Source organism: Pteronotus mesoamericanus, unplaced genomic scaffold, assembly GCF_021234165.1.
Source record: "Pteronotus mesoamericanus isolate MK-2021 breed Mesoamerican mustached bat unplaced genomic scaffold, CSHL_Meso_final scaffold_31, whole genome shotgun sequence".
NCBI lineage: Eukaryota > Metazoa > Chordata > Mammalia > Chiroptera > Mormoopidae > Pteronotus > Pteronotus mesoamericanus.
Window position 1 is genome coordinate 6200142 of NW_026555312.1, and position 25383 is coordinate 6225524.

Below are 25383 nucleotides of genomic sequence, written 5' to 3' on the forward strand. Positions count from 1 at the left end.
TAGCATTTTCCCCTCACCTTTCGTTTTGTAGTGTTATCGTTCCTTTCTTTCACCTCCTTTTCCTAGTGAACGGTTTAATTCCTTACTTACTAATCTCGAACTCTCTTTCTCCTCCCTCATCCTACTGCATTCGGCTTCTGCAGCGCTTATTTACCTGTAGTCCATCGCGCAGGCCCTGCAGCATCCCAGCTGCCCAGAGTGGGTGTCTCAGGGCCTGGGCGTAGACGACTCGGAATCCGCTCCAGGAACTGGGAACAGCGGCCCTGGGCGGCGGTAGAGGGAGGCCTCGCGCTTCTGGCCTTCAAGGAGAGCGCAGGGGAAGCCAGGGTCTCTGGCGTTCTGCCAAAGCAGCTCCTACGCCCCAGGGTTGACACTCCCTTGCCCGAAGCGAGATTGTGGCAGCTAGGGAGGGGCGAGGGAAGGACGGGAAAACAGGTCTGCTCCCCGTGCTGCACTGTGCTGGCTGACTGCCCCTTCCGCCCAGAAAGCTTCACAGTGATCACTTACGGAATCTCCTGTGGGGTCCTGTCGGATGCAGCTTTCTGGGCGTCATTCCGGGACTGTAATTCAGTCCGTCAGAGGCGGGGCCAAGGAATCTGTATTTCTGATAAGAGTGCCGGCTTCCCTCCCCACGGCTCCAATACAGAAGTCTGAGGTCCACTCTGCCTGCCAGCTCCTCCAGGCAGAGATTATCATCTGTGTACCTCTTCTGACAACTCACAGTTTTGCACAAGATTAGGATTTCACCTCACTAAATGTGAATATATTAATGAATGAGTGGAATTTTAAAAATTCATTGTAACAGACTAATTTAATGCAAAAATACAAAACCCAAAATTGTCGTAAAAAGGTACAGGGAAAAAGTAAACATCCTTGTAGTTCCTATATCCCAACCTTGCAATTCTCTCTATAAGTCATCAGTGAAAATAGTTTATTGGAAATGTTTGCAGATTTTATGCACATGTCAGCATTTTTATATCTATTGTCTCACTGTTTATTGATGTCAGTGACGTAGATGATACACAATTGGTAGTATACTATACTTGTTCTTTCAGTTATCAAGGCTGGTAGAGCTGCCTTGTTCCATTGTATATATGTATCACAGCTCCCAATTGTTTAATATTTAGGTATCCAGTATTTTCCTATCACAAACAATGTTTCAGTGAACATCCTTGTTCTTGCATTATTGTACACAAGTGCAAATATATTCCTAGGAAGTTGAATTGCTGGGTCAAAGGTTTGTTTGTGCATTCTTTGATAGGTATTGCCAAATTGCTCTCAAAGAGATTGTACCATTTTATTCTCACCAGCAATGTGTGAGAGTGCCCATCTCCCCACAGCCCACATGTTATCCAGCAGGTGAAAAAAGATTTCTAGTTGTAATTTCAATTCATGTCGTTTATTATGAGTGAAGCTGAGCATCTTTATATCCATAGAATAATTTGTATTTCCTTTTTGTAATATATTTAAAAATTCATCTCCGTCATTTTTCATTAAAGATTTTATTTATTTATTTTTAGAGAGAGGGAGAGAAACATCAGTGTGTAAGAGAGAGATATATATCTATCTGTTGCCTCTCGCACACCCCCAATCAGTGGGCCCCACAGTGGGGAATCTAACAGGCGACCCTTTTGGTTCTCAGGCTGGCACTCACTCCACTGAGCCACACCAGCCAGGGCTCATTTCAGTCTTTAATTATTTTACTGATTTTTAGAGACAGAAAAGGACCAATTTTTTTGTTCCAATTATCTATACATTCATTGGTGGAGTCTTTTATGTTTTCCTACCCAGGATCGAACGTGCAACCTCAGCTATCAGGCTGATGCTCTAAACTAACTGAGCCATTTGGCTTGGGCTCTTTTTTTGTGATTTATCTGCTGTGATTTTTCTTGAGTTTTGCTATTGCATCATTAGTAATTTTCTTATTGATTTGTAGTTGTTTACATGTTAAGGAAACCAGCCCTTTGTGATTATAATTATTCTTTTCCAGGTTATTTGTCTTTTGATTTTGTTTATTGTATTTTATTTTTTGTTTTGTCTTACAGAAATTCATATATTTGGATTTATCACTCTTTTATGGCTTCTAGGTGTGGTGTTATACTGCCTTCATATTGTTAAATAATTTTATCATGTTTTATTTTAGTGCTTTTACAGTTTTATTTTTATACTTAAACCTTTACTTCATCTGAAATGTATTTTTGTATAAGAAGTGAGGTGGCAGTTTTGTCCAAGAATCACTGATAATGACTGGTCCTCCTTTTCTACACTAATTTGAAATACCCCCTTTATCATTTTCTAAATTCCATATACATTTGGGTTTCTAGATCTTCTATTCCATTGATCTGTCTTAAATCTGATTGACCAGAATTGTGCTATTTTAATAACCTAGAGGGCCAGTCCTACCTCATAACTTTTTTAAAAGATTTTTTACCACCTATTCTTGAATCATTATTTTTCTCACATAATGTTAATAGGTAGCACTTATTTAGCATTTGTTATATATCAGGTACTATTCTAAGTGCTTTATGCATTTTAATGCGTTTAATCTTCCTGACAGCCTTGCCAGGTAAATATTGGTATCTGCTTTCATAGAAGAGGCATGTGAGACTCAGAGAGTTAAGTAACTTGTCTAAGGATACGCAGCTAATAATAAAACTGTACCAGGAGGGAGTCTATGAGTAAAGTCATAATTCTGTGTTGTCTTTTTGTATGAGCTTTAGTTAGAGCTAGTCTGGCTCTAATTTCTAATCTTAGGAGACACTTGTGTTAGAGTCATAATATTTATTGATTAATATAGGGGAAATTGAACTAATTATGATGTTGAGTCTTCCTATTTAAGAGTAGCCGGGGAAATTTTTCTTTTTAAATAACATCTGTGTCTTTCCATTGGTTCAGCACTTTGTCTGTGCTCTTAGGAGAGAGTCAAAGTTTCCTTTATATATATCTTGAGTTTTTAAGCTATTCCTGGGTAGTTCTTTTGTTGTTTTTTGGGGGAGGATCTTATCTTCCCTTGTATTTTCTAACTGGTTGTGGTTATGTATATTAAGACTTTTGATATTTTAAATAATTTAATATCTAGCCATCTTACTGAATTATTTTACTACTTAAAATAGTTTTTCAGTTCAAAACCATGGTGAGATACCACTTCACACATATTAAGATGGCTATAATAAAAAAATAGACAATAACAATTGTTGGCAAAGATGTAGAAAAATTGGAACCCTAATACATTGGCAGTGGGGATGTAAAATGATGAGTTGCTTTAGAAAACTGTTTGGCAATTCCTCAAAAAGTTAAAAACAAAGTTACCATACGACCCAGCAGTTCTACTCCTAGGTATTGTATATACACAAGAGAATGGAAAACATATGTCCACATAAAACTTGTATATCATTGTTCATAGTAGCATTATTCTTTATAGCCAAAAAGTATAAACAACCCAAATGTCCATCAACTAACGAATGTATAAATAAAATAGCTACATCCATATAATGGAATGTTATTATAGTGTTCAGCAATAAAAATCAATGAAGTACTGATTCATATTGCAACATGTATAAACTTGGAAAGCATTATGCCAGTGAACTTGTGAAAGGAGCCAGTCACAAGAGACTGCATATTGTATGATTCCATTCACAGCTGACCCTTGAGCAATGCAGGACTTAGGGGTGCAAACCTTCCCACCCTGCGTCACACACATACAGTCAAAACTCTATATATAACTTTTGACTTCCCCAAAACTTAAATTGTCCCTTAGTATCTATGGGGATTGGTTTCAGGACCCCTGGCAGACACTAAAATCCACAGATGCTCAAGTCCCCCATATAAAATGTCATAGATTGCCCTGGCTGGTGTGAGTCAGTGGATTGAGTGCTGGCCTGTGAACTGAGAAGTTACCAGTTTGATTCCAAGTCAGGGTACGTGCCTGGGTTGCAGGCCAGGTTCCTATTGCACACTGATGTTCCTCTTCTTCTGTTTCTCTCTCCCTTCCTTTCTCTGTAGAAATGAATAAAATATTTTTTAAAAAATGGCACAGATCAACGCATGCAGTTGTCTGTCCACATCCACAGACTTCCAACCATAGATTAAACCAGGAGAGGTATTTATTGAAAAAAAAATGCATATAAGTGGACCTGTGCAGTTCAAACATAAGTTGGTCAAGGGTCAACTGTGTATTAGATATCCAAAATACAGAAAATAAATTAGTGGTTGCCAGGTGCTGGAATGTGAAGTGACTGCTAATGGGTATTGGGTTTTTCTAGGGGGGTGATGAAAATGTTCTGGAATTAGTAGTGATAATTGTACAACTCAAAATATATAAAAACCTACTGAACTGTGAACTTTTTAAAGGGGCAATTTTATGGTATGTGAATTACATCTCAATTTTTAAAAAAGAAAAATAATTTTTCATTTAACGAAGTTGGATTTTCTGGGAATATGTTTTCAAGGGAGGCCAAATGATATTTTTACCTTCTCCTTTCTAATTTTTATGCCTCATATTGTTACTCTTGTAATAGTATAATAGTACGTATATCCAGAAAATGTTAAGTAATTTTTCATGAAAATCGTGATAGCTGACTTTTCCTGTTTCTGACCATTCTGGGAATGCTTCTCCACTGAGCTTTTGGGTGCACACATACACACATTTTTATCACATTAAGAGAATATTTATCCCTATTTGTCAGTAATCTATGGAGATTTTCTCCTTTGATCTATTAATATTTTGCAATATACAGGTTTTTTTACATTCCTGAAACAAATCCCACTTGGTTGTGGTGTATATCTATTTTAATATTCTAATATTTTGCCACATTGCATATTTAGAAAGAGTGACATTTAATTATCTACCATAAATGCCCCATTGTTTAGAATGGTCCCAAACTGGAAATAACCTAGATGTCTGTTAATAATGATCTGTTTGAAGAAGTGTAGTAGAGTCATATAATTGAGTACAATGCAGACCTTTAAAAAATGAGGAGGATCTATGCCCTGGCTGGTGTGGCCTGGTGGGCTGAGCACTGGCCTGTGAAGTGAAAGGTTGCTGGTTCGATTCAGGGCTGGGACATATGCTGGGGTTGGGGACCAGCTTCCCAGGTCGGGGTGTGTGAGAGGGAACTGATCAATGCATTTCTTCCTCTCTTTCTCCCTCCCTTCACCTCTCCAAAAATAAAATCTTTAAAAAATAAAAAAATGAGGAAAATCTATATATGCTACTATGGAAAATGTTCAAGATTAATGAAAAATCTGATATGTAAATGAATATTTTCAATATGATTCCATTTGTGTTAACTACTACTACTAATATGTATTACTATGATTGTGTGTGCATAGAAAATTTCCAGAAGGATATATAGATAACAAATTAGGGCAGTGGTAATGTTTGGGTCTATTTCATAATAAGTCTACCTTGTCTTTGTAATTAAGTTCATTTTAAAAAGATATAGGCAAAACACCCTATTGCTGGTGAGGAAGGGAAAAAAAACCATATTGTGCTTATTCTTAAATCATTTGCACATGGCAACCCTGATAGTGGTTATCCATTACATATTTTACTAACTTGATTTAACATTTATTGACCCCTTATACTCTACTATATGGTGGATCTCGGCCATAAATACACTTTTAAGTAGCTCTTTGTGCTAAGAGTGGAGAAGCATTGAGTAAGATTTACAGAATGATTCCAGCAGGTACTGTGTCCTGAAGGTCATATACACCATGTAAAGGAATGTGGACTTTACCTTAAGGGCAATGGAAAACCACTTTGTAACTTTCAGATGGGAAGCAGATTGCGTATAAGTCTTGTATCATTCCTCTGGGTGCAGTGTGGACCCCCACAGCGCGGAATAGGAAGACCAGAGGCTGGAGTACCAGTTCAGGGCAGCTGGAGTAACCTGGGTGAGAGAACGATGAGGACTGGAACTGGGAGGTGGTTTGAGGAGATAGGAAAGTGTTCAAATGGGAGACACATCAAGGGAGGCTGAATTGGTGGGACTTAATTGATGAATTAAGGGACATATAGAGGATGGGGGTGGAGGGACATTCAGAAAAGTCTCCCATTTCTAATTAGGGCAGATGGGTGGATGCTAAAAAAAGTCACTGAGACAGTGAAGGGGAGAGAAGTGGGTTTTAGGGAAGACTAAGTACAAGTACAGATTTACCTGTGTTGAGTCTGAGGTCTCTGTGAAACATCCTGGAGATGTACAGTGGCAGTTGGATATGCAATGCCAACCACATAACAAGCTCTCAATAAATTTACTTATGGAGTGAAAGAACTAAAGGAAGGTAGGTATGTGGAGAGGGGGGAGGAACACAAGGTCTGGAGCTCAGGAGACTGATCTAGGCTTGTTATTTTAAATTAATTATCCTATAGATGGCACTTAAGACTCTGGACATAGACGAGAACATGCAGACATGCAGGGAAGAGTGTAGAGTGAAGAGATGACAGTTGAGGACAGAAGCCTAGAGCACAGACATTTGAAGGATAGACAAAGAATGAGGTCTTCAAAGAGACCAAGAGGGTAATCAGAGAGGTGGGAAGAACACCAGGAGAAAAGTGTTACCTTCAAGAACTGATGGGGCAGGTTCCCTGTAGCAAATGGAGTCACGAGAAAAAGGGGAACAGCTCACATTTTTTCTGAACACCTGCTTTATGCCAACAACTTTTAACACTTACCATTTATTTATCTCCCAAATCCTAAGCAGCATGAATTACCCGCATTTTACCGTTGAGAAAATTACGGGGCAAAGACGTTATGGGGATAAGGTGAAAGGATTAGCTTAGGAATGATGGGAAAATGCCTGCTTTTCTGAAGCAAGTAGGAAGAGAAGAAATAAAAGCATGAAGGTGGAAAAGGTAAAATTGAAGGTGCTCATGTTTGAGGACCTATTTTCTTTGTGTTCTCTACTACAGCTCTGCCTCACACACCCAGGATTCCAGGAAGGAATTGACAAAGTGGGAGCTGCTGCAAAGGGCAGAAACGTTTCATCTTATTGCCACTTAAGGCCAATACCAACTCAAGACCAGTGGCCAGGAGTGGTTTCATCTCAATTTCCTGCTGATCTGGGGTTTTATAGATCCCATCAGGTGGTACTGAGTGGCACCTTGGAGATGCTGGCATTGGTTATTCGCCACTTCATCTATAGCAGCCTGTGCCCAGTTCCAAGGGTCATGGGTCAAGCTTTTGCCACTCTCGGCGCTCATCCTACGTGCACGGTCCCCACAGATCTTGTGTACCACATGCCTTTAGTTCTCATGCACTGTGCACTCAGAAATATCCAGGCTTATTTTTGTTCCTGGACTTTTATTCCCTGGCTTTCAGAACCAAAAAAGCTATGCTGAGTTAGGGAGTGGGGCACTGCCCAGAAAATTTCAGTGAGATGCAAAAAAGAAAAACACGAAAAATGTGTATACATGATCTATGTGTATGTATATCCTCATTCACTTTCAATTTGGTATCTACTTTTTTAGTACTGGCTTTGTGCTGGGAACTATGTTGGAAGGAAAAAACAGACTGAGATCAATTGCATTTTCTTAAGAGTTCATCCTAGTGAGGGACAGAGAATCATGGATTGGCGAGACCATTAAGATTGGTTTTGGCTTCGGATGACAGGAAAGTCAAAATAGCAGTGCATTTGGCTAAAGAGATGTTTCTTTTCTCTCATGTGAAAGTCCAAGGAATGGCAGCTACTTGATTTTGAGGATCCAGGCTCCTCCTCATTTCTACCTTAAGAATTTAGCCCTCACCTCATGTTCCAAGACTGCTTCTGCCATTAGTTCAACACACTAGTTAGTGGGGAGAAGATACACAGAGACCCACTCGAAACTTACCCTTCTTTGAAGGGCACTTTCACTCCCATAATGTGAATAGGTGGGAATCATCGCTCCCCCCACAAACACAGGTGGCCACAGTCTCAGCTAAAAATCTTGTTTTGAAGCTGTCAAAGGGGAAAAGTTCAGCAGTTTCTGGTGGTGATGCTGAAAAAAGTATGCAGATAGCTATAGTGCAAAGCCAAAATAAAAGTGACAGAAAACGCTATACTTACTAGGTCTGTGATCTTAGGTAGGTCACTTAACCTCTGTGCCCGTTTCTTCACATACAAAACGAGAATAGTAGCCCCTACCTCATAATTTAAATTGTGTAACAAGATTAATTTTACATTTTAATTAGTCAGATGCTTGGGGAATTTGTTACAAGATTAATTGTGTAACAAGATTAATTTTACATTTTAATTAGTCAGATGCTTGGGGAATTTGTTACCTAAGAAAATTTTTTTAATCCTTCCTGAAAATTTTCAATGTTATTTATTCAAATAATAGTTGTCATTGCTTGAGAGTTTTAATTGAAATACTGTTTTTCATGAGCATGTTTTCTTCCAATGTACTCTAAGACTGGGATCCCATGAATTTATCCCAAAACCTTACTCAAGGTTTTATTAAACTTTTCCATACAGCCCCTCGGCCCGCTTCCCTCTTCCTTTTCTTAAAAACCTTGCCATTTATGCTCTGGACAGCCATGTATTGCCTCTCGTCTGACATCCTTGTTACAGGGAGAACCCAGGGACACTTTGTCAGGTCCTAATAACAATAGGAATAACATTTCTCTAAAGTAGTTTTATCCTGTGGCAGAACACTGACATGAATTTTTGTGTTAGATGCTAGAAAACTCAGAGCCCGCCTTTATCAACCGTTAGTCTCACAGATTTATTAACTTTCACCCTGGCTTCATCTAATTTCTTCCATCCTCACTTTCCTTTTCCTGATTTCCTCACTTAAAAAACTAGCTATGTTGTAGGTATTTTTAAATAAGCTGTCTTAAAAATATTTTGAAATAAGACTTTTTTAGAAATTGTTCAAGATGTTAGGGTATTTTGAAAGCCCTTCTTTTATCAGGTTTAACCCAAATTTTCTAGGTAGTAGTCATTATTTTTTAAGTCCTTACCATTCCTTTAGTTTCAACTATGACAATTATACTGGCCACAAGCAGATCTCTGTATGCCGGTTAGATCTTTGTACCAGTGTTTCTTGGACCTGAGTTCACAGATGACAAAAAGGCATTTTCTGTCTACCATCTCCCACACACACGTGCACACACACATGCACCTTACCTACATCTTTATTTAAAATATTGTTAATTACAACATTGTTATGTATGTCTTTGATCATATTAAAGTTTTTTTTAATGTTAGCAAACTTCATACTTTCTAAATGTTGTTTAATTCAATTTTCTTCAAATAACCCAACATTGAAGACTTTACAAAAATGTCAATTAAATTTGTTAAGGTTCTTTTCCCTTCAATGGGTCAATACATGGGTGGGTCTTCTGTAGATACACCTACTTTTATTCCACAGAGCATATGATCATTTTTCTCTCAAACCAATGTTTTCCAAACAGAAACCCCTATCAATAAATAGGGCCAGTCTACACTAATTTTTTTGTGATGGTGTTAGTTTCCAAAAACATTTTCAGTAAATAAATAAAGGGGAGACGTAAAATACTGTGGTTTGCTTGGTGAATCTTAATTGCGAAATTTCTTCTTCTTTCGAAACTTCTTTCCTGCTGCATTTGCTACTTTTTCAGCCATGATCTCTGAGTACTTCCTTCGGTTATATCTAAAAATAAAAACCAAAACTTTAAGTTCTGAAGTATGACACATCAATTATTAGAAGTTAATTTAACATTTTGGAGAGGTGGAGGCCACTTTTAAATTTCTTTTTCTTTTTTTGCATTTTAACTGTCTATTCATTACATTTGTATTAAGTTCCCATGTGTAAGGAGCTATAGTAGGAGCTGATGACAAGGGAGTGCAACCAGACAAAGTCCCTGCTCCAATGAGGCTTACAGTCTAACAAGGAAAAAAAGACAACTGTAGAGGGAAGCTTTTGTAAATTTTCAGTCACTAGAGACTCTTGCAGTACATCCAGCTAATATCAAATGCTTTATATATTTTTGTGAGTTAACAATGTTAAAATAGGACTAAGCAAAACAAAGAAAGTTTACACTGACCTGAAAACAAAATATACTTTTTGGAACCTTAAGAAATATATCACAGACCAATAGTTTTCAAAGTGTTGTCTGGGAAGGAGACCCTTTCAGGGATCCATTAAGTAAACACTATTTTATAAGAATACTGACATTGTTGCCTTTTTCATGCTCATTATCTCCTGAGTGTTCAGCAAAGCTTCCCAGAGGCTTTATAATGTGTGTTATCCCAGCAGACTGATGAAGAAGCACATATGAGGCTCCAAGTTTAAGCCAGACATTAAAGAAATTTAAATTTAATTATTTTTGTTCTCTTCATAAAAATGTTAATGTGTTAGTTAATGTTAAGGTTACTACTTTAAAATGAGTAAGTATTTTTAGTTTCTTAATTCTAATTTCTATTATGATAAATACTGATAAATACAACCCATAAAAGCTTTTTAGGTCTTCAATAATTCTTCAGAGTTTAAAAGCATCTTTAGATCATAGAACTGCTTCTATACACTGTATTTCTCCATTGGGCTTTGGAAACACAAAAGCACAATTTCTTGCAAAAAAAAAAAAAAAAAAAGTAATGCTGTACTAGCTAGAAGCTTCAGCAGAAGAAGGGGTGCCAGTCCACAAATAATTTTAGTAGGAAATACTAAAAAAATTCACTAAACATGTGTAACTCCTTTGTTTTTAGCACATCCACTGTGTTACATAAATCTGTTATCACATAACTAAAGCCGAGGATCAGCTAAAATTCCCTTTTAAACAAATTATTTAAAACAGCAGTTCCCAACCTTTTTGGCACCAGGGACCAATTTTTGGATGATTCAAGTGCATTACATTCAAGCTCACCTCCTGCTGTGCAGCCCAGTTCCTAACAGGCTGTGGACTGATACTGGTCAGTGGCCCTGGGGGTGGGGACCCCTGATTTAAACCATTAAACTTTACAGCTCATTCAATCCCCAAAGCACAGTTTACACAGACTTTCTAACAAATCTAAGGTTAGATTAAAAATGAAACAAAATCAGAAACCACATAAACCAGAAGCATTTTCTTCTGTCCCAGGACATTCCTACTAGTGAACATCTGATGCATTAAATACATTCAGTGAAGTTCCCTATCCCAAAGTAGTCAGAGAAAACCACCTGAGCCCAGCTGCAGAGGGGATTGATTAAAACTGTTCATGAAGAGATGGGCTAGCAGAGTGTTTCACATATTTTGGCATGTAAATTCAGGACAATATTCATTTTAAGTAATGTAGTTTATCTTAATTAATATTGACAAACTCACAGTAGCAATAAAGTGTCCTTCCTTTTAAAATAAAGTAGGCAGCATACAGATAATTGTACAAAATTGTTAAAATGGTATTCAATGACTGGGTATGGGAAACAATGAACCGATATGACAGCCTCTAACCTGCAATTTTATGAGTTTCATGATATTATATTTCTAGTCTACTGCCCCAGCCTCCTTATTCTAAGATTTTTTTTTTTTTAGTGTTTTAACACTTACCTAAGTATTAACCATGTTATGGATAAAAACTGATCTATACTTTGTAGTATTTATGATGGCAATCTCAGAAATTAGAGCAATGTTGATAGTGCTTATTTCTAAATTTTTTACCATTACCCAGACTCATTTAATAGCTTATATAACATTTTGAGTTAAATTTGTTTTCTATACTTACAATCTACATTATTTTAGAATCCTTGATATTTTTACTTTTGCTATTTTTACTTTTACTTTTGCTACTAAACCAATCTGGAACTTTAGCAGAGGTTACTATATGAGGTATGCTTTTAAGTCTCCTATAATATGTATGTAGCTACTTCAAGGACATTTAAACGTACTTAGATTACTCCCGTCTTAAAAAAATCCTCTCAGTCCTTATCTATTAGCCATGCCTCTCTCTTCCTCTTCACAAAACTTCTTCAAAGAGTTGTATCTATTCCTTCATTTTCAAGTCATTCTCCAGTTGTTTTCTTCCCCATTGCTCCCCTAAAAGTCCTGCCAAAGTTACTCTAACTAAATCCAAAGGAAGTTTTCAGTTATTTCATTTGATTCCTCAGTAGCATTTCTTGTTAACCACTCCACTGGCTTTTACCTCCTTAAAACATTCTCTTTCCATGACTTTTATGACATTGTGCCTTCCTAGCTTTCTTAATGTTCCCTTAGCTATTCTTTCCCAGTCTCCTTTGCAGGCTCATTCTCCTTCAGTCTGTCAAATATTTTGCAGCTTCTCTCTAAAGCAGTTGTTCTAAACTGGGAATGCTTATATACCCTGCAGGGGACATATGAAAATGTCTGGAGACATTTTTGATTGTCATGAATGGGTGGTTGCTACTGGCATATAGTGGGGATAGAGGCCAAGGATGCTGCTAAACATTCTACAATGCACATGAAAGTATCCTCTAATAAGGAATTATCCCATCCAAAGTATAAGTAGTGCTGCCGTTGCGAAAGTCTGCTAAAGCATTTAAAAATAATCTGAAATTTAAAAAGTTTATAAATATTCTAAAGGAAAGCATACATATTATAAAGTGAAACATAAATTCCTTTACCTTCTGAATTCAGAATCAGCCAGCAGTTCTTCCACAATAGTTTTCTTTCTTTGTTTCTTGGGAATTCGTGAATGGTAGAAGTCAGCTGGATTGTCAACAATGGTTCCAATCTACGAACAATTGGTAAAATATGTCATCCAATACCTGAATGGCACATTGCTTTCCTATTTCAGAGTGGCTCTGAGAAAGTGTATTTATTGAAAGGAATGAAAACTTAGGTGTACATTACACCAATATTAAAGTTAATTTTGCCATTTTTAAAAGCAAAAATAAATTACCTACTCAATCTGCATTAATTCCTAATGACATTTCTTCATTAGTTTAAAATAAATCCAAAATTCCTTTTATATAATTTAGTGCTAGACAATATAGTAAATTCTTGATAAATAATGTAACTAGAGGGAAAAAGTGGGACAGGTAAACTCTTGTCTTAGCTCTCCAACTTAATGAAACTGATACATAAATTCTATTACACACCAATTTGATCTCCTAGATTATCATAAATGCTGCCAGCTTAGAACCTTCTTATTAACCACTCTGCATTAGTACATACACTCAACCAAGTAAACTGTACTGAGTGTCTACTGTGTGCCAGGCACTGTCCTAGGTATAGGGAAAGATAATGACCATTTGGTCCTTGGCAATGAGTAGACCATAGTCTTGAAAGGAAGATCTGCAGGCAGTTAACTAAACAATTAAAACATAACATAGTATTATGCTGAACAAAAGCATTGCTTAGTCTAAACACTAAGTGACCAATTCTGCCTGAGAGAGATAAAGAAGGTTCACAAAGGATGACATATTAGCTTGGGTTTGTACGAGTAAAATCCCACCAAGCACACATGGCAGAGCCAAGCACATGCAAAGTCAAATACCAACAACAGTCTGTGACAAAGTAGGGGTTGATGAACTAATTTGGGTGCAGACTTTGACTGTGAAGAGCCACATCAAGGGGTAAAAACTCTACCCCATGAGCCACAAAAAATTGTTGCAAGTATCACTGAATGACATCTGTGATACCATTTAACAGAGGTGTATCCTGGACTGATTGTTCCCTAAATAGATGTCTCGTTACATGTGGAGGATGGCCTAGGAGGGAGAGCAGACCTGGAGGCAAAGGACCATTATAATAATCCAGATGAGTGACATGAAAAGTAGTCAAAAAGAACAAAATGAATTTTAGAGTTCCCAGAGGATGACCACTGGACTTCACCTGAAAACTTTGAAAACCAATTTTTAACTTATTTTCAGAATTTGCCTGGGGACCTTCAGGAAAGAAAAAAAAAAAAAAAAAAGAAAGAGTTGGTCCAAATGAGTCCTTCTTTTGTTCTCTGTTCTGTAAGAATATTTACCCTTAGGCTAGCATTAGTGATAGATGGAATACCTACTTTATAGGTTCCATTAACTTTTTGGTTTGCAGGCCAGCAATCAATCCACTGAGCCACACCAGCCAGGGCTGGTTCCATAACTTTTCGCTACCTACGAACCTAGTTACCATCTGTAGCACTGTGTCTCTCTATATGGAGTCATTACAAGTTGGTGGCTGCCTGACTTGGGTTCTGGCCATTATTATATGGCCTGAGCTGATGTGCATTGTAAATATAAATCTATTTTAAGAGTAAACAGAAAGATCACACTATAGCGCTTCCTTCCCATGCTAAAATCCACAGAACATCACCACCATTATTCCATTTCTTCATACCTGGAAGTACTTAGGGAAGCCATCCCTATCGTTTTTCTTGTAAAACCTTTTTGGATCCATGCCAGCTCTCATCTTCAGTGCTTTGAGATCATTTTTTAGTTCATCTGTCAACTCTGGAGCTTTCATACCAAACCAGCCATCACCTGCTGTTTTCTGTCGTTCTTTCTGAAATTCAGATTTCGAAAACAAACAAAAAATTCTAACTTTAATAAACACTATATAAATTATACCTTATTTCCCCCAAAATTGTACATACAGAAAATTTCATTAGTAGCAAATAAGGTTACTTTACAGAATGTATTAGTCTTCAAATTCATCTTTCATTAAGGAATGAAACAACAAAAAAAATGGTTTCTCTGGTCAATTAGGTAAAGCACTAGCAGTTTCATAAATGAGGGCTCCTTTAAACTGAACTTTATATTTTAGTAAGAATTGCTGACTTGATGGGAGAATAACCCACAGCTTTCATTTCTATTGTCTAAAACAGCCTACACATGAGATAACAGAAACATTTTCACTTCTGAAGCTTATAGGTAAAGATTCAGTTTTATTCAGTCACCCATGTATCTCAAAGTCATTCACTCCAATAGTCCAGAAATTTGTATTTTTTTTTAAAAAGTAATTCTTTTAAAAACTCCTAGTAAATGATTTGCTTTATTTTATTTTCTGTTCCATTCATATAATCAATGTTATAAAGTATCTACCATGTGCCAAGGAGCTTTATATTAGTTACAAGACATTATTGGAATACCTTCCTCAAATTTCCTAATTCTCTTGATAACTTCTTTATGCTAAATGTCAGATGGAAGCAATCTCTATATTTTAGTAAAGAAAACAGTTTCTATTTCTCATCTGGCAGACTAAATAGACCAGATTTCTGGCTGGCTACATGGTTCCCTTCAACAGTATGCAACAGACAAGAGTTCCTATCGTTCAGTGAACAGTACTTATAAGCCAAAAGTATGGACAGTGACTTTAAATGGTGACTGTCACTATTTTTAAGGAGGAAAAAAAAAGTTGTCTCTATGTTCATCACTCGGTGCACTTTCATTTTGTGAAAATCCATATAAAATGTGTTTACGGAACCATATTTTATAGGCCCTTAGGTATCCATGACAATTTTCTCTGAAAATATCTATTTTTTATTGTATAACCATGTTGTATATGAGCTGAACACAGTATATTCATTTACCTCTAATACATTTTAAATAATGAGAGTCTTTGCACTTACCCTGCGTTTTTTTTGAAGTTGAAACTTTGATTCACGATATGGTGGGACACAGTAGTTTTTCTCAAAATCAGGAGTAATGACGACTTTCTGCATAATCTATAAAAATATTAAACTGATTTTAAGATTTCAGGATGTCATATAACCTTTTCAACATCTTTTGTCTTACTAGGGAAACCTCTCTCAGACTGAAGACTATTCCCAAAATATTAACCTTCTTTATATGCAGACATATTACTGCAAAGTTTTTCTTGTACTTAAATTTGTAAATTTTATTACAATAAAAATGTTTTAGGAGCCCTGACCAGCGGGGCTTAGTTGGTTGAGCATTGCCCTACAAAATGAAAGGTCACCTGGTTTGATTTTCTGGTCAGGGCACATGCCTGGGTTGCAGCCCGGTCCCCAGTTGGGGTGCATGCGCGAGACAACCGATTGATGTTGCTCCCACATTGATGTTTCTTTCCCCCTTTCCCCCTTCCCCTTTCTCTAAAAATAAATAAAAATCTAAAAAAAAATGTTTTATGAAGCAAACTAGAGAACTACTTTAGGAAATCTATAAAGTCAATCATCAGTTCAAATTTCTTTTACTAATCTGAACACATCAGATTTATATCATGTCAATTTGTATTTATTGCTTTGCAACCAGCCACCTGCACCAAACTGGAAAGTAAAGATAATGGGAACTATGGCACATAGCTCTTGAAATCCCTGGAAAAAACCTGACTAGATTTCAGTAAGTTTTTTTGATGTTGGTAAAACAGCTTATAATCTGAGGAGACTGGCTAGACTGTTAATAAGTACAGCAATATAGATTTTGACTCAACAACATACACTTCTTATGTTCTACCAATGAGACAATCCTATCTAGACAAATATGCTTCTTGCAACTCAATGTATCTTGGATGATCTTTCAACGCCAATTTATACATAGATCAACAACTTTATTAATAGCTGTTATATACCAGTTTTCTTCTAACATTTACTTTGTCTCCATTAAACTTTTCATTAAACACTGTAAACATCACTTCTGCATACTTGTGATTGTGATAAAAATGACTTCAAAATTTGTGTCATTTAAAATTTTTACAGGTAATGGTAAATTGCCTTACATTCAGATAGTATAAACTCCTACCAACAGTTAATCATGGCCCTTTTCTTTATATTGCCACCAACACAGGGCATTATCTTTTTTTTTATGTTGTTAGTGGTGTCGCTTGGCTATTTTCATTTGCTGCTGATCATCTTAATACATAAAGTTCTCTTCAGTGGGGATACCTGTACTCTTTTGGGTACTTTTCCACTTTTGAATAGAGTTGCATTATTAATATGTAGAAGTATATTTTGTATCTTGATATTAATCTGTGGTCTTTTACTTGTCTTTGTTAAGCAAATAAATACAAAATATTTTATTTATTTATTTTTAGAGAGAGGGGAAGAAACACTGATATGAGAAACACCAATAGGCTGCCTCCTGTATGAACCCCAACCAAGGAATGAACCCGTAATCCAGGGATGTACACTGATCGGGAATCGAACTGGTGACCTTGTTTCACAGGACAACACCCAACAGAGCCACACCATTCAAGGTTTAATTGCTTAAGTTTCAAAATTTTGTGTAGTCAATCAAATCTTTTAATTTTTTCCTAAGTTACTTCTGTATTTTTGTTACTAGACTTAAATGTTGTCGTAATACCATTTCTGTGACTAAAAGAAACCTCAGGGTAATTAGTCATCTCCCCCAGTACAAGAACTAAAGAAGATTACTGCTCAGTCCTCAAAATAGTTCACAGGAATACAGTAGTATTAATTCAGTCAATAACATCTGACATTATCAACTTAGACATCCCCAATTCAGGTTCAGGCTTGTAAGTTTCTGGGTAGTACAGCAGCAGTCTAGACTTTCCTATCACTCAGAAGAGAGAGCATGACATTTAACAGATTATTAAGAGCTTGCTGTGTGTTAAATACCATACTAGGGTTTAGGACAGTGGTTCTCAATTGGGAGCAGCTGGCAATTTCTGAAGACATTTCTGGTGTGTGTGTGTGTGGTGGCGGTGGGGGGGGGGGTGGATGCTATTCCCATCTAGTGGGTAGAGGCCAGGGCTGCTGCTAAACCTCATACAATGCGCAGACGCCCTCCCACAACAAAGAATTATGCAGCCCAAAACATAAATATTGCTATGGTTGAGAAATCCTATTTAGGAATACAGATAAAACTCAGTAACATAACCATTATACCACATGATTAATAATAAATCTGACTGATACAGGGTGTTACAAAAGTACAGAGGAGGTTGTGGGAAGGACTAGGGTCAAAGAATGTTTCCCAAAGACAGTGATCTATGATGTCTGCATTGGCCTGGGAAAGAGCAGGGTCTGTTCAGGTAACTACAGCAGTCTTTGATGGTGAGAACACAGCAGGTGGATAGAAGTGGAGGAACAGAGGCATTCTGAAGGCTTCGAGGAGCCACCGAAGGACTTAAAAGAGAAGAATGTCATGGTCATATTATATTTTTAGAAAACTTAACAAGAGTATGGAGAATAGCTTGAATAACAAGGAGTAAAGGGGCTGCAGCAGTCAGTATGTAAGAATTATTGTAGCCCAGGCTTAGTGATTGCAAAACAGAAAGACTCTGGCATCATTAACCAGGATAGAGAATACAAAAGGAGGAGCTGGTTCAGGCAGGAAACAGAAGTATGGCAATTAATGAGATCAAGTGCCTGAGCACATATGAAGGAAGAGACATCAGGCACCTGGATTTAAAGACCCGAAGAAAGATTTGAAGGGAGCAAGGCTAGAAAATACAGATGTGGGAAGAAGCTGTGTAAAAGTGGCAGCTAAAGCTGGGTGTTTGGATGAAGTTACCTACCCTGTAATTTCCTTCTGAAATTAAATGTACAATTTTATGTCTAGGTGCACCCGCGCACTTTATCCTGGTGGGCACTCACAGCTTTCAGATTCTCACCACAGTCTCAGAAACAGTTAACTAAAATTATAGTTCGAAAAAAGAAGAAAATACAATCCCTGGCATCACAACTGGTGAATGCAAGAGGAACACTGATCCTGTGTTACTTTACTTTTTCAAGTGTTATCTTTTACAGCTAGGACATTATAAAAACGAGAAATGACTGTTTTGGAAAGAGGTGGAAAAAGGAGCACAGAAGGCTGATGTGATTTCACTGTAGGAAAATCAGTCTCTTACCAAGGACTAATCATTTCTAGAAGTAGCTGGCTAGTTCTATGAAAGCCTCTAGGACACTTCATGTAACTTACTTCATTTTTCTTTTTCTCCTTGATCTGTGTTAGGGTTTTCTTGTTTGACTGTAGTTTGTCTGCATTAAAATTTATATACAAACCACCCAATTGCTTGATACTCAGACCGGTGTCTATGCTGCTGCTTGTCAACTTCAGTCTGAAAAAGAAATGAAGACTTAAAAAATCAAGTAATTAAATCAAAACACAAACAATTGAGACCATTTTAAAATTGCTTTTCTTCTCTTACTGTCAATGACGAAAAAAAAAAACTCTTATATTTACAATCAAGAGTAAATTTTTATATTTAAAATTAAGTTTTGAAAAACTGAAAAAATACATAGTTTAAATCTAGTAAAGTCACTAAGAAAAAAACTCTGGATGAATAATGAATTAAACAAAAAGCTTGTGGGGGGCACATCCTAATTTATTCCCCAGATTTTAAGAGGATCAAGGCCATATAATATGCCAACAGATTTCATAACAGGACTTTCATAAAGAAAAGATTTACAGAAGAGGAGATGCATCTGGCAATTTGGCTCAACTTCATATATGGTTAGTAAGTTACTAAATGTACGTATTTCCATCTCTAAAACAGGTTCTTCTATTCTGAACTTCCAAGTTATCCAAACTTAGAATATTCTTCTGGGTAACCAAAAGTATTGGTAGTGCCTCTAAATTAAGGAATTTTTAAACAGTGATGAGCATCCATATTTCCCATTGGAGTTTTCTAAAAATATGTCATATCCCAGACCTAACATATTAGATTCTTCTGCAGGTGGCCTGAGGTCCTGCTGTATTTATGGAATAAAAATTTCTACTTTATATTAATGAAAGGTCCTTTTTATAAGCAAGTACACTTGGACTTATAATCACTTTCTTCCCTAATTATTCACATAAACTGAGAAGCTGAAAGTTTTGATAATCAGCCTCTAATGGAAAAATGAAATCATTTTATTGCAGTGCTTTGGCAGTGATTCTCAACCCTGAAAGTGCACTGGAATTACCTTAGGGAGGGGGACTGCAAGTTTCAAAAAATAAGAATGCCTGAGCCTAGCCTGAGACTGGTTTCACTGGGCATCCAATTAATATATAGTCCTTTAAAAAAATGCCTGTATTTCACGGATATGCAGCTACCAGGGGCCTGTACTTGGGAAAAATAACTTACAACCGAGGAAAAGACACTAAAGAAAGAGCCCCAAATATTAATGCTTTTCAGTGGGGGGGGGGGAGGGTAGATGAGATTATAGGTTATTTTCCCCAGGCTGTATTTTTCAATTTCTCTACAATCAACATATAATAATAATAATAATAAAAGGTATTTCCCTTCCCTTTTATATTGCTATTAACAATCATGCAGGAAAATCCTGACAGATGATTTTTAACATTACCAAAACAAGCACTTTTTATCATTGGTGGGAAAAATATGACTAACAAAGACATCCACATAGATGAAGGAAATGCTGGATAAAAGAGCTCTCCCATACAGAACGCAAGGCAATAATTCTGTCAATTCCCATGCTTTCTAATATTTTTATGGTAAATTAGCTGTTAGAAATATATATCAACTTAATTTTTAAAATAAAGATAAAACTTACAGTTTAGACTTCGTGTCATTTAATAAGTCATCTTCATCACTAAACTCATCTTTATTTTTATCTTGGTCTGATGGTTCATCTTCACTTTTTTCATCCTCTTCCTCCTCTTCTTTTTCTTCCTCAATGGCACCCTCACTTGCCTTGTCTTCCTCATCCAAGTAAAAATTTTTAACAGCACTTAATCCAGGTGTTGTGTCAATTACAAACAATGCATTGTCACATAACTTATTTTCTGAGTCTCCATTTAATGACTCCCTTTGAGCACTATTTTCAACAAAACACACCGTGTCCTCTTCAATCTCACTATTTTCAGACTGCTGGCTTTCATCACTGCTGAGAAGTAATAAAACAGAATCACCTGCATCCTGAGATGTGTTGAGCTCAGACTTGTACAGCTCAGTATTACACTCAAAATCTACATCCCTTTCTTTATTCACATCTTCATTGACAGCTATAATTGTGCACTCTTCTTCATCACTACCATCACCATTACTAGATGTGAAGTCACTTGTTTTTACGGTGCTCTTTCTCTCTTCAGTCCACCTATCTATTTCCACAACTGCAAATGTTTCAGCTAATGATTTCATAATAGCCTCACAGTTATGATTTGAGGGCTTTGATGTAGTTTTGTTATTTTGGGGGGTTGAATGCCTCTGAGAAACTAACTGCTGAAGGCTATTGTCCTGAAGTTCAGAACAACTCTTCAACTCAGAATTTTTCTCATTAATTTCTTTCCCCTTATCTATGATTCCTTCAGGTTCTTCATCTAAACTCTTACAACTCTGCTGTGTTACTTCTTTGAGAGGTGCAACATTGGCCTGTTTTTCATCTCTTTTATTAAGATGTCGGTATTCTTGCACTGTTGGTTCTTTTCCTGATTTTTCCTGGAAGGAATCATCAAAGTCATTACAGATTTCATTATTAGAGAAATCTGGCTTATTTATCTGAGAAAGTGATCTTCCTTGTAAATGAGAAGTTTGTCTGGTATCAGAATCCTCTGAATTCATAGGTGTATTTATCATTTGCTTTTCATTTCCTAGTATAACCTTAGTGCCTTTCTCCTCCATTTGTGCCTGTAATTTCCTCTGCATACTCCTTGTTGTTCTCCTAGTTGCAATTCTGGAAAATGTAGAAATATCTGAGCATGATGACTCCGCATCAGAAATAGCTTCTGCATGTGATTCTTGGCTTGGATCTGTTAGGGATTTAGCCTTACTTCTTCTGGTTCTTGTATAAGGCACAATTCTAGAAATACCTGAAACGTGTGATTCTGCTTCAGAGACTTCTTCTTCAGTATGAGACTCACTTATGGGAGTTATTTTCAGCCTTTTCTTAACACTGGACAGTGGGTCACGTGCAACTAAGATTTGCCTTCTCCTAGTTACTCTTAAGATGGAATCCTGGAGCTCAAACACAGAAGAACAATTTGACTCTGCTTCAGAGGTCTCTCCATCAGTAGATGGTCTGTTCATTTCTGATAAGGAGCTTGCAGTTCTGCTCTTCCTCTTTCCAGTTTTAGGAGTTTTAGGAATTGGACTGTGTTTCCTATTGCTCTGTGAATCAGTGGTACTTGAGTCATCAGATGGAGATTCCTTCCCGCCTTTTATATGCTCTTGAATTCTTTTACCAGAATTCTGTAAGCCAGAAAATACACAGTTAATTTAGGTAGGACTGGGACGTGGGCAAAGTGAATGAGGCAACTCCTCTCAGGAGCAAATTTTAAAGGGCAGAAAACTCAGTAAACAAGGTGAACAAAAAAACCACCACCACCACCCATTAATGAAAGAGCCGTGACTGGTGTGGCTCAGTGGATTGAGCGTCAGCCTGTGAAGCAGAAAGTCCTGGTTCAATTCCCAGTAAGGGCACATGCCTGGGGTGCAGGCTAGATCCCTAACAAGGGACACGCAAGAGGTAACCACACATTGATGTTTCTCTCCCTCTCTTTCTCCCTCCCTCTCCCCATCTAAAAATAAATAAAATTAAAAAATAAAAATAAAAAATACAGTATCCATCCTTGCATTGCAGGGCCCCGCTTCACTTGCCTCACCCAAGCCCCTGAATCTAACTTGAGCGAGCAAAAAATAATTGAAAAGAAAAAAACTTCTACACTCAAGAAAGTCAAATATTCTAGGTGGACCTACATTTCAACACAAATGGGGAAGAGAAGATAAGGAGAATATTATTAACCCTGAGCAAAAACATGTTTAGGTACACACACCGATAGAATCGATGGTTGCCCTTACCTTTAAATAGGTAAGTGAATTAACGCTCCTTTTCCTTCATCGCTAAACCAGAGACGACTGACAACTAGCGTCACTGAGAGCCACCAGAAGGCATCACTGTAGACCTCCCCCAAGCCAAAAGGAGGTGCTGTGGGGCCACCGCCGACCTCCCCACGACCAAAGGTGTCATTCTCTCGAACCCTGCAATATTAGGCTCACGCTTGGTGACTGTAACTAATCCTTAGTACTGTGTTAACAGTAACGTTAAAAGGCTCGAGCTGTTCATCTGCTATACAGAGCTGAACTAACCCAAAACAAGTTACCTACCTACTCTGTTCCACACTAGAACTGCGTTAAAGTCTGTAGCGAGGACTGAGGAGGAAGCGGCAGGCTCAGCGCCGGGTCTGGTGCGCAGCAGCCCGCGGCTGGCCACTCTGGACTTTCCTTGTCTGCTCCTCCCTCTAACGCTCGCGGGTCCCTCGTGCCGCCCCCCCACCCCCCGCGCCCTCAGAGCTATTCTGCGAAGCAGCGAGCAGAAATGAGGGAGCCCTGTTGTTTCCTACCTTCTGCCCGGAGCTTTCAGCAGGCGTAGTTTGGTTAGTGGCCTGCGGCCGCGCCGACCTCGTGAGCACCATCTTAACCGACTCGGAGACACCACGGCCTGCCTCCTTTCCGGCGCCACGGAAGTGCGTCAGAGAACCTCGTTCGCATTTTCTGCGCGGATTCGGAAACTCGCGAGAATCTTTTACCTATTTCCGCCCCACCTGCCTAAGGCCCAGCCTGCCGACGTGGATTCCGGAGGGGTATGGATTTGCTCCAGTGCAGAAGATAGGCTGTCCGTTTGCAGGGAGAGTTCTTAGTTGGGACGGTGAAATGCGCAGGGACAGACGGCCTTTGTCACACGAGTTGTAGAATCGCTTCTATGATTATTTATCCTTTCGTTTGTTCGGTGTGGCCGAAGGAGACGTTTGCATTATTTATACTTTAAAAACAATCATTACTCTTGTATTATTTATGAAGTTAATTATAAATAAAACAAAATTAAATTTGAAGACTTACTTGGGGTAAAGATATTTATGTTAAATACCGCTGGAGTGCGGCAACTAGTTAGGAAGCTATATAATCTAAAGGTGAGATGGTGACTAAGGATTGGAAATAAGCAGAAAGGAAGAAATGTTAAACTGTAAAGAAGAGTGATAAAAAAATTTTACAGTGAAAAAATCTGAATCAATAGAAGGTTTTAGGTTTTGTTTAGGATGAAGTGTGGAGAGCTAGAATGTTTCAGGGGAATGGAAAGAGATTGAAGAAGTAGATGGATATTGTTGGAGGTGAGAAAGGATGGGTGACTCGCTAAATGTATTCTACTTTATTACAGGAGACTTTTGTTTTCTTCATGTCTCAAAGCACAGATGTTTTTTTCAGCGGGCACACTGTCACTCAGCTAAATAACTCCATTCATTGCTTCCCTTGCAGCCAGATATGGCTGAACTCCGGCCAGTTACATATAAATTAAGTGTTGTGTAGTGTTAAGGGACATCTTAAAAGAGAGGAGGTCCTTCCCTGCCTTCTTTAACTTCATTTTACTCCCTGGAAAGTTGTACTTTCTGGTTTTCAAGCAAGTTGTTGCCAAGAGGATGGGGAGCAGAGGAGTGAGGAAGAAAAAAACATGGGTCCAAGACAACGGAGCTGCCGTATCAGTCCTAAACAGCCTACTTCTAGATCTGCTTCACCTGAGAAACACACCTGTCTTTTTTTAAGTCACTGTTATTTGGGGATTTTTTGTTATTTGCAGCCAAGCCTATTCCCAACTGAAGAATGGAATAAAAAAATAAAGATGGAGGGTGTTGCCACAGAAGAATTCTCCTTCCTTTGGGGCAGAAGGAAAGAGCTGATAATTTGAAGCAGAGAGGAGAATGTGAATACAAGGAAATTAAAATGGAGAGAAGAAACTAGGAAGAGATTTTGGATAGGTAACTCCTATTTTGTGTTTAAGTAGAAGATTCATCTGCCCAGAAGAATGGGAAAAGTTTAGATTGGTTCTTGTGGAGAATGTGGTAAGGAGCAAAAAGAAGGAATTGGTAGGGCTGGGTAGCAGTGAGACTATGTAAGAAGAACAGGAGAGAAAGGCTGGATTAAAGAGCAGTAGAATGGTATACAGAGGAAGGAAAGTGAACCTACTGGAGGTTGAAACAGCAAAAGGTAACAGCATTAATCATACTAATAGTATTGAGCACTTACAATATTCTGGGTATTAAGTGCTTTACATGTGTTAACTTATCTCTACAAAAACTTTAACATGAGCAAATGCATGAAAATAGAAATTAAGATCACAGGAGTGGGTATAGAAAATTGGGAGAGTATTTGAAAATTAATTTGTAATGTTCACTTGCAAGCATGGCCCCTTTAAAGTAAAACAAACAAAATCCCAAACATTACAATCTATAAATGTCAAGAAACAAGTACCAAAATTAAAATGCCAGTGCAAATTCATCATCTGAGAAGACTGAGCTGGTCTATCAACGGGTGGTCTGATGGTAGGTAACACTGCAGGGTTCTGTTTTTGTTTTATGTGGACTTAGCAGGTCTGCCATTTTTTCCTATTTCTACCTTCTCTGCCTACCCTCTACCCAAAGTTGATTTGGGGCAAATGCAGTATTCTCACTTTTAGATAAGTACATTATAAAAATATAGTAGTTATTCAGACCTGAAGAAAAACTCTACCTTCATAGCCTATATTTGACTAATTAAACCCTTAAACTGAAGGGTTGAATCTCTGGAATTTTATGCATTAACCAAAAGATGAGAGTTTTAGTGCATGGACCTTCTAATAACAGGCACTATTCATTGT

At 37.6% G+C, this 25383-nt stretch overlaps 1 protein-coding gene across 1 annotated transcript; it reads right to left on the reverse strand.

Moving 5' to 3' along the window:
• Nucleotides 1–9017: 9017 nt before the first annotated feature.
• Nucleotides 9018–23219, reverse strand: DNTTIP2 (deoxynucleotidyltransferase terminal interacting protein 2). The gene is made up of 7 exons (XM_054592160.1): nucleotides 23099–23219; nucleotides 20314–21947; nucleotides 18737–18875; nucleotides 15466–15561; nucleotides 14235–14399; nucleotides 12533–12642; nucleotides 9018–9610 (listed from the first exon to the last, which is right to left on the reverse strand). The coding sequence occupies exons 1-7, from the start codon at nucleotides 23168–23170 to the stop codon at nucleotides 9517–9519; spliced, it is 2310 nt and encodes a 769-aa protein (XP_054448135.1). The 5' UTR covers nucleotides 23171–23219; the 3' UTR covers nucleotides 9018–9516.
• Between the last annotated feature and the right edge of the window lie 2164 nt (nucleotides 23220–25383).